Genomic DNA, 9,678 nt, shown 5'->3' with positions numbered 1-9,678 from the left:
TAGATGACCTTTACAGGTCCCTTCCAGCCCAGCGCGGGGCATTGCCTCGACGGTTCTCTGCTAAACCGGGGGTTTGGGCGATTTTCCCGTCGCGTCCCGGCTGTTACTCGTTCATTCCTTATTTTGAAAGTGAAAACGGAGCCGGCGGCTTAAATTCGGGTTTTATTTTTCTGTCCCAACAGTTGAACAACACATGGCGGGGGGAAAGCAGCACCGAGGACCTTTCCAGGGGGTCCGTGTGAAGAACTCGGTGAAGGAGCTCTTGCTGCACTTCAGGAGCAGCAAACAGATGTCCTCGGGCTCCGCCGCAGAGGAAGGCAAGGTAACCAGAATTTTTCGGCGCTGACATAATTGTTTTTAATTGTTACTGAAGCTGACAAGAAAAAAAAAAGAGAGGCATGCGATAAGGCTGGAAATGAGCTTGCTGTTTTATCTGATGCAGATGCAGCCAGTGTTTTTCCTTTTCAATACGTAATGGAAGAACAGAGCTGGAAAGGAATTAGTGAGAAAGTTTGCTGCGGGAGAAGGAGGCGCTAAAAAATGCCCTTACTAAGCTTTGTTTTCTAAAGGGAGTTTGGATAAAGATACATTTGTGTTAAGAAACCACAGAAACTCCCTGTTCACTCTAATGAGGTCATTCCTTGTAAGAGCTGGGGAACCTTCTCTTGTCACGCTATTCCCCTCCTCCATGCAGAGCATGCTGTATAAAGGCAGACCTTTCCAGCCTGAAAAGACAGAAACAGAAAATACAGGAAATTCTGAGAAGCTTAAAGGGAATTTTTTATTTTTTCTTTGATAGTCTTTCTGACCATGTATTTGCGAGCCTCTTAGATAAGTGTTGTCACAGGAAATTTTTTGCCCAGAGAAGTTCAAGGCGTTAAAGAAGTATAAAGTTGGCTGGCTTATGTTTTAAAACAAGAAAATCCTCAGACCTCAGTAAGGAGCAGTATCTTTCTCTATATTTTCTTGAGTTTTGTGGTATTGTAACAAATAGCTTAAGAAGCCTTAAGAAAAATGGTGGTTTTCATTAAAGTTTCATAAAAGTCTTTCCATTTTCTAGCCTTAATTAAAAGCAATTAAATTAGAGTTAGGCAATCATGTACTAGAATTATTCTAAGGTGTATTCTATGTTTACAGAAGCATGTTGCTGCTGCTCTCTTCTTGGTTTTGTGCTTTTTTTGTGTGTGTCTGTGTGAAGTAACATTATAATAATGGAATAATCTGGATTTTTTCCAAAAGGCACAAGGAGGATTGGTGAACTACGAGCAATACACAGGTAAAAACCACCTCTTTTTAAAATATCCTCTAACAAAGTTTTAGAAGTGATTGCAAGAGTAGACTTCCAAATGGACTTTAAATTTATTTTCTTTTGAGCAGAGCTGAAGAGCATACTAGGTCACAGTGGCAAAAGAAAGGCTCCCGAGCTTCTTTCTGATGGACCTTCTTTCAAACGCCAAGCTAATGTTCACCCGCACCTCCTGGTAAGCTTGTAATTTTTTCTGCATCTTCGTTTTTCGGTTTGCTGTGTGTGATCAGAGACCACCAGATACAACTTATACCCCTAACTTTCTAGGGCTTGTTTTGATATTTTTTTAATTTTTCTTTCCCTCACAGACACCACCCCAGACACCAACTTCTATGGATAACATGGAAGAGACACATAAAAACGACCTGAAGCATGACAGCAATTCTGATCTGCTTCAGAACATTATAAACATCAAGAACGAATCAAGCCCCATTTCTCTGAACACGGTGCAGGTTAGCTGGCTGCACACTGTCTCCAGTCACAGCTCGCCCGGTGAGCAGTACCAGGACAGCCCGGGAGCACAGGCTTTCTCCCCATCCCAGAAGTACCAGGTGTTCCAGGATCATGCCTCCCAGCATATGCTTGATCTGCCGCAGCATTACCAGTTCCCCCCGTCCCAGAACCAAGATTTGTCACAGAGCTATCCTTCGGATGCCTCCCTGGAGTACAGGCCGTTTGCTGCCAATGGCCAGTCTCCTGGCTACCAGCAGAATACCTTTGAGAGCCACGAACTGCAGTACTGCCCGTCACAGAGCTTCTCGTCCCTCTTGAACGACTCTGAAGGCTCAGAGGGCATCTCTGCTCCCCTCCAGACGCTGGCCAGCACCCACCCACAGCCTGATGTTGGCCCCCACGCTCCAAACTTCAGCTTGCTTTCCAATAACGTCTGTGGTAGTCTGGAGCGCAGTGTCTCTTTGGCTACTTTGAATGTCTCTCTACCTGACCAAAACATCGCCAGAAGCACGACGCAGCTGGGGAAGTCATTTTTTCAATGGCAAGTGGAGCAGGAGGAAAACAAACTGGCTAACATCTCTCAGGATCAGTTCCTTGCAAAAGACTCAGATGGAGACACGTGAGTGCAGTTTGTTTTGATGCTTCTGATGTGGAAGGTTGAGGAATGTTGGGTTTTGGTGGACCGTGGGGTTGTAATGGAAGCAATTGGTGAGCAGTGTTTGTGTCATGAGTGCAGTAGTTTTGCTAAAGTGAAGTATGGTCTCGCTGGTGGGCTGCGTTGTGCAGAGTTGCAACACGTTGGGTAGGTAAGGTATTTGTATTGTCTAATTTCAGGTACCTGTTAGACTTCTATCTAGTAAATGGGGAGAAAATGATTCAGATTTAGATGCTTTAAATTGCCCTGAGAAGAAGGTACCTGTGTCCTTGCCTTAGTTATGCAGAAGAGGTCTGAACTTGGCAGCACAATACCCCTCCCTTACTTTTAGACCTCTGTGATGACGTGAGCCCTAGTTTGTGTGGTGGTGTAACTCTGTTTTTCCCCTCTTGCCCACAGCTTCCTTCACATTGCTGTTGCCCAGGGTCGAAGAGCACTTTCCTATGTTCTTGCAAGGAAGATGGCTGCTCTGCACATGCTGGATATTAAAGAGCACAATGGCCAGGTGAGGTTCTTGGGATCTCTGCACCTGCTTTGCACACCTGAGTGCTTCTGTATGTCTGGACCTTGAGGAAGATGTGGTGAAGTGTTTATTTAATATTAACCCTGAGATTTAGCCTGCATACTAATATTAACCTTGAGCTATTAATACTTCTTGGAATCACCTTGAGCTGGTAAAACTATATGCTCTGCTGTATTTGTCCTAGCTTCCTGGTATTCTTAATCACTGCTTAAATAACACCAGGCAGCTAGGCTTTTTATTTGTTTTAGTCGTTCTTTCCTGGTAGAGATCAGATGACTAACAGTTTAAATTTTCTCCTCAATGTTTGCAGAGCGCTTTCCAGGTTGCTGTGGCTGCCAATCAGCATCTCATTGTGCAGGACCTGGTTAGCTTGGGGGCTCAAGTCAACACCACAGACTGCTGGGGTAGAACGCCGTTGCATGTTTGCGCTGAGAAGGGGCATGCCCAGGTCCTTCAGGTAAGAACCAGGCAGGCATAGCTCTGACTTCATATTAGTTGTCCTGGGAAACTCTGAAAACACCACGCCTCCCTTTATCTTTCTCTCTGCGTAGCTTTGTGAGTATGTCTTGGGGGCTTTACAGTAATTGCGTCAAGTGAGACTGAATTTCACATGAAGGTTCTCACCAAGATTTTAGAGTGGTTTGGTGGAATCCTCCTACGAGAAAAATAAGTCTCTTCTTAATGCCATTTTTCATTGCAACTTTGTTGCAGTAAGACTGTATACAAGCTTGAGGAAGCAGTATGTGGTTTGGTTAAGACCTAAATGCATACCTGTTCCCACTTTTGTAGGCAATCCAAAAGGGTGCCATGGGAAGCAATCAGTATGTGGACCTTGAGGCAACCAACTATGATGGTGAGTAGTTAAGAGTTTATAATTTACGGAATTACTGGATGTTACAGTGTTTTATAGCTGCTTGTATGAATGTTATCCTGGGTTGAGAAGCCATAAGATGGAGCATATCTTTGCCAGGTTAAAATTTACAGTTACAGTTGAAATGATGTTACAGTTGGCATATCTGTCAGATAGAAACATGGTCAATCTGTGCCTGTCAGGACCTCTTTGCTCTTACATGGGATTGCCATGTTTGGCATAGAGAGTGTAGGTAGCAATTGTCTATGGTTTGCTATAATTGAGTGCCAGCAATACATCACTGGATAGAGAACAGCTGTGTCTAGTGTACATTTTCTAGAGAAATATATTAGAAATTGATTATTTCATTATCTGCTAGCTGAGTGCTCATAGTAAGTTGCTATTTTATTCCTCTGATGACAGAGAACCCAAATCTCAAGCCATCACTGTCACTTGTAGAAGCTCCTTTAACTATCATTTGAAACAAGCAGCCAGTCAATACTTCTGTACGGAATTTGTTAGTTAATTATAACTTATTTTTTTTTAATGCTAAGGTTTGACAGCCTTGCACTGTGCTGTTGTGGCTCATAATGCTGTGCTGCATGAGCTTCAAAACAGTCAGCCACCTCACTCCCCTGAGGTCCAGGAGCTTCTGCTGAGAAACAAGAGCCTAGTAGAAACCATCAAGGCTCTGATACAAATGGGAGCATCTGTTGAAGCGAAAGTAAGTAAAATTTTTTTGTCTGAAGTGCCAGATCCAGAGAAAATGTGGAAGGGGAACATATCGCTTTCTCCCATGCCATATTTCAGCTTTATTAGAAAGGTTGTAGACTAATTTGAAAGCTTCCCTACAGCTTAATTTAGCTGAGTAGAATGAGAATGTTGCACTTAGAGGAAGGTATTATCAATGCAAATGAACTCTGAGGAAAGAGGGAGGTGACAGTCTAATTTCTGGATTAAGAATGATACTCTGCTGGCTGCAATTGGTTGTATCTTAAAAGAAAGAATATGGAATGATATTTGGAGCACTCTGAAGTATCTGTAGTAATAGAGTGCTGGTGATACCTTGTTCTTGAACTGCAATCTTAGTTAAAAACTGCTTGCCTGTCCAGTTTTTGGTCTGTGCTGGGCCAGACCATTACTTGATATAACATTTGATATTTTGGCTATGTAAACTTAGTGCCAAGTGAGATCTGGGCTATTTCTTTAGATATTCATGTTAAATTACATATTCAGATTGACTTTCAGTTAACTGTAGTGCAAATATGTTTGTTCAATGCTCTACAGTTACTTTGCTTTCTTTTTCATTTGTCTGCATGTTCACCTTGGATAGGTGAAGCACCTGTAGGGAAGACTTAACAATTTCTTTTTTGATAGGATCGTAAAAGTGGTCGCTCAGCTTTACATTTGGCAGCAGAAGAAGCAAACCTGGAGCTCATTCGTCTCTTTTTGGAGCTGCCCAACTGTCTCTCTTTTGTTAACGCAAAGGTACGGTGATTTTTTTTTTTCTGGAATGCAGCTGTAATCTGGAGTGTGGCACCATGAATGTCCCAAGACTTGTGCCCCTGCCTTTCCGTCATGGAGTTACCTTTTTCTTCTCCAGGCTTACAATGGCAACACAGCCCTCCATGTGGCTGCCAGCCTGCAGTATCGGGTGAGTCAGTTGGATGCTGTGCGCCTGCTGATGCGGAAGGGAGCAGATCCAAGTGCCAGAAACTTGGAGAATGAGCAGCCAGTTCATCTGGTTCCTGATGGCCTTATAGGAGAACAGGTAAAAAAACCCAACAAATCCAAATGACTTACCTCTGCTTCCATCTGTCCCCATCTACACAAAAGCCTTATTCCTTATCAGAAGTCTCGTTTTGGGTTTTGAGCTGCAGCTTCTAAGGAAAAAAAGATAGCAAATGCCATTTTCTTCGTTTTAATGTCTGGATCAGGCAGAATATACAAAGACCTGCAATCACAGGCTTCACTTACAGCTTTTACGTTTTCCATCTCAAAAGCTTTTTCCTGTCAAGGTAGAGTTTTTCTTTATAACCTTGTAACATACTGGAGGCAATATATCCCCTTCTCTTGTTTGTCTCTGTGTGTCCTGAGATCATGCTTTTGTTGCTCTTGTCATAATTAGTAATGGCAGTTCTTAGGCTTGAGTAACAGACGAAAAACCTTCCTTTGTCCTAGAAAGTGTACAATACAAGGCAGCTCTTGACCCAAAAAAGCTTAAACAATTGAGTAATTCTTTTGCCTTATATTGGTTCAAAAGCTGTAAAATTGGATCAGTTCTGGTGTAACTAAACTCAGAACCTAGACTCAGATAAATGAGGAATGTGGAACTGACTTTAATGGGTTTCGTTTGTTTGGTTTTTTTGTGGTTTTCTTCTTTGTTTTTTTTTTTTTCAGATTGTGACTCACTTTAGGATGATCAATGCTAATCTTTTTGTCTTTTTCTCTCCTACAGATAAGACGTATCCTAAAAGGGAAGGCGATTCAGCAGAGAGTGTCGCCGTTTTAAGCTCCATGTTTCTTGGAGTTCAGCAACTCACACTCACTGTCAGTCAGGCAGTCCTAATGTATCTGTAAATAGACCATTTGCCCACCATGATGTGGGCAAATGTTAGTTGTTTCTATGAAACAAAAGTATTTTGTTCACTATCATATAGTGGGTTATATAAGAATTACAAACAATAATCCCAACAACCAAAACCCAACAAGCAAATTCCTCTGAGCAAGCGGGAATGTTTCATTCCTAAGTATGAGGAATGTTTGCTGGGATATCTGGATTTCATAGCTACGGCAAGACTGATTTTATTTATGCAACCGTACAGATAACTTCTGGACAAGGACAAATTTACAGGAAATAGTTTTATTTAGAGAGAGCTGATATGTGTCAACATTGTGGAGATTTTTTGTTGTGTTTTTAGTAACACTTAAGTGCAAGAGAAAGCAAATATTTTTTGAATGTTTATTTATGTAACTTTGTAGCTTTCTTCTAGTATTTTGTGCAGGATTGTATATAGTCACTCGCATTGTTGTACAGCTGTGTAATTCTGAAAATCTGTTGATGGCTTGGGGAATGAACTGAAGAAACAAGCTTCTAGATTATGAACTTGCAAACTGCATACTGTACTGGTGCAAAATAGTGAATTCTGTTGTTTTTGAAAGACTGAAGATTGAAAATACAGTTACAATGGCTTCTCCCTAGCACTGACTTGTGCATGCTTTTGGAGTTAATAAAAGATGAAAAGCCACGCTTCTCCAGGGGACTGTATCAGTTTTTCTCATACCCAGTAGAGGCTCTTTTTTTTCTGATCAGACAATAGACTGAGGGAGAAAGATCATGACTTTTATAGTGTATAAATAGCTTTGTTGTACTTCAAGGAATATGGTCCTGATTCAGTGGAATTATTTAGCATGTGCTTAACTGTTGATGCATGCAAAAATCTCTTCATGTTAATTATAATAATTCAGTATGTGTAAGCCCTCACTAGTGTCAGTAGGACTTAAGCACATTCGTAAATAGTTTGCTGAATTGGGCTCTAGTTAATTCTAGAGACTTAACTGTTTTTCACCTCCTAAGCAGAGTTAGTCCATTCATCATTTTACCTTATAGGTATAGTGGCTAGCCAAGTAATATTTGAAGATAACGTTTTTCTATTTTTTAATAATTATGTGCATTAATGTAAAATGTATACTAATGAGGCTGTATACTTCTGTTGGAGAAAACTTCTTCCTGTCACTTTCTGAATGATCTGTGCTGGGCTCTAATTGAGTAATATGCTCTCTGTATAGTCTTTGCTCTTAAAACTGTTTTTTACATCACATGCAATTCTCTGATGTAACCATTTAATTAGTCTGATTACGTTGTTTTGACAAAGTATGTCTTGTAGACAAGCTAAGTGAAAAAATCTGGTATGTGGAGACCTAGTTGCAATGTATTTCTTGACGGGTCTCATGTAACTTGTGTTAGAATAAACATGCTAATCAAATTTTGGTGGTTACTGTCATACAAATAATGATGATGAAGTCAAACTTGAGGTAACTTAGCATGGTAATACTGTGAGACTGGTGAAGGTCCATTTGTTGAGGGTGAAATGAAGTCTTTCCATCCTGCTGGTTTTGCTCTGTCTTGTTTGATGCTGTTTTGAAGCTGGTGCTTGGGTGTTTTGGGTCACACACCATGCACTTACGTTGCCTGTGATTTAGTAGATGTGCCTGAAATAGAGTTAATAGTTACCACGTTGTCCAAATTGGAGGTTGTTACCTGAACACTTGTCCCTGTATACTTGAATGCTTTCCCCATGGCTTCCTTGCCTCGGTCCTCAATTTTTGCAGCTTGACTACAACCAGTCACCTTAGAGGTGGAAGTCTGCACGAGCAATTGAGACTATACATGTGGGGAAAGATTGTCCTTGCTTCACAAATTAAAAAGACAGGCTCTGAGCTGGCCATGACCTTTCAGGAGGAAGAATTGTCATCACAGGCTGTCTGTCCTTGCCCAGCACTGAGCTGGAGAGATTGCACTAGTCAAGAAAAGCAGATGAAGCATTAGGATCTGTAGGAAAGAAACTGAAGGAACTCCAGCACTGAGCTGGAGAGATTGCACTAGTCAAGAAAAGCAGATGAAGCATTAGGATCTGTAGGAAAGAAACTGAGGGCTTCAATGCTACTATCTAAAGCCATTGTCCATCCTTCCCTTACTGCTTTGTGTGGGTAGAGTGTCCTCTCATGTGAGAGTGTTTCAGGATTAGAAGGGACATGGAGGTCTGGAGGAGCTTCCTTGCAGGGAGCAGCAGGGCAAACTAGGGTTCTTAAATGCAAAAGCAGTGGCTGACAGGAGATACAACAGGCCCGCAGACAGTCGTGTCAGGCCAGAGAAACTGGATTGGGATGAACTGCTCACTGTCCCTTCCGGCATGAGTGCTGGTGGTTGTTAATGAATGTACCAAGTTAACAAACAACACACAAGAGGATGCGATTCCTAGAGATAGTGGAAGAATGTAATAGAACCAAGGCAATTGTTGATATAGGGAGGTCCTGGATGCATACTTAGAAGGACCTTTTTGTGGAGGGTTACTCAAGTGTTGACTACCTCATGTAGCTAATCTCTGTGTTGAAAGGTGAAGTATTGTACTGCAGGCTTGGCCTGCTCTCAGCTCCTCCCTTGGGACTTGCTAATGGATGCTTTTGAAGACCTGATACCAGACTAGATTATACCCTTTACTCAAATCATGATGGTTTATGGATTCTGTCTGGCACCACTGATATTCATTGCACCCGTCATGAGGACAAAGCGTAGGAAAATCATCTTGCAGCCAGTTGAGTGCTTCAAGGGAATGTGTGCAGACTCCTTGCTCTGCTGCTCTGTGGAAAAACTCATTTTTGGAAGTCTCAAAAATGGCTTTTGGTGTGAAGTAGGGTGATGGGGAGAGGAGGCTGTATGTTTTTTAGCAGGTAAGAGTGGGAAGTAATGATGGAGACTATAAATGGAAATGAGTTTCTAGTTAGGATATGTAAATATTAAATTGCGCCTTTTAATGTGGACAGCTTATATTGTATTGAAGATGCTCTTATGTACACCGCTCACTGCAAATGACCTCGCCTTACTTCTTTTTCTTTTTTATGAGAAGCCTGATAGTACTGTTTCCACCTAACTTCCATTTTCTTTAGAAGAAGTGATTACACAGGAGAAGGAATTGCTGATGACAAATTCTGACCCTTCAGATCAGCCTGATCTGGCTTCCTGGCACTCCTTTTTGGGTGGTGTTGATTGAGTCATCTCACAAAGGGATAAAGCACCTTGGGCTTGTAAAGGTGGCAGAATATAAACACATGTTCAGTCAGGGCTTGAGCATGAAGTAGGTGCCACTGGTGAGAGGCATTTTAGCAAGTGG

The 9,678-nt window shown here is 41.8% G+C and overlaps 1 protein-coding gene across 2 annotated transcripts; it reads left to right on the top strand.

Moving 5' to 3' along the window:
* The first annotated feature begins 187 nt into the window (after positions 1 to 187).
* Positions 188 to 6,585, top strand: NFKBIZ (nuclear factor of kappa light polypeptide gene enhancer in B-cells inhibitor, zeta). 2 transcript variants are annotated; one of them, XM_009878533.1, is made up of 11 exons: positions 188 to 322; positions 1,240 to 1,276; positions 1,378 to 1,481; positions 1,615 to 2,378; positions 2,814 to 2,919; positions 3,248 to 3,394; positions 3,727 to 3,790; positions 4,342 to 4,511; positions 5,165 to 5,275; positions 5,391 to 5,558; positions 6,246 to 6,460. In XM_009878533.1, exons 1-11 carry the CDS (start codon positions 194 to 196, stop codon positions 6,297 to 6,299), a joined length of 1,854 nt encoding a protein of 617 aa, XP_009876835.1. In that variant the 5' UTR covers positions 188 to 193; the 3' UTR covers positions 6,300 to 6,460. The 2 variants fall into 2 exon arrangements, with proteins under 2 accessions (XP_009876835.1, XP_009876834.1); XM_009878532.1 differs by having other exon boundaries at positions 194 to 322; positions 1,375 to 1,481; positions 6,246 to 6,585.
* The last annotated feature ends 3,093 nt before the right edge of the window (positions 6,586 to 9,678 follow it).

The sequence above is a fragment of the Apaloderma vittatum genome, unplaced genomic scaffold (assembly GCF_000703405.1).
Source record: "Apaloderma vittatum isolate BGI_N311 unplaced genomic scaffold, ASM70340v1 scaffold15311, whole genome shotgun sequence".
Classification (NCBI taxonomy): domain Eukaryota; kingdom Metazoa; phylum Chordata; class Aves; order Trogoniformes; family Trogonidae; genus Apaloderma; species Apaloderma vittatum.
The sequence above is the reverse complement of the archived record's forward strand: the minus strand, read 5'-3'. Positions and strand labels throughout refer to the sequence as shown.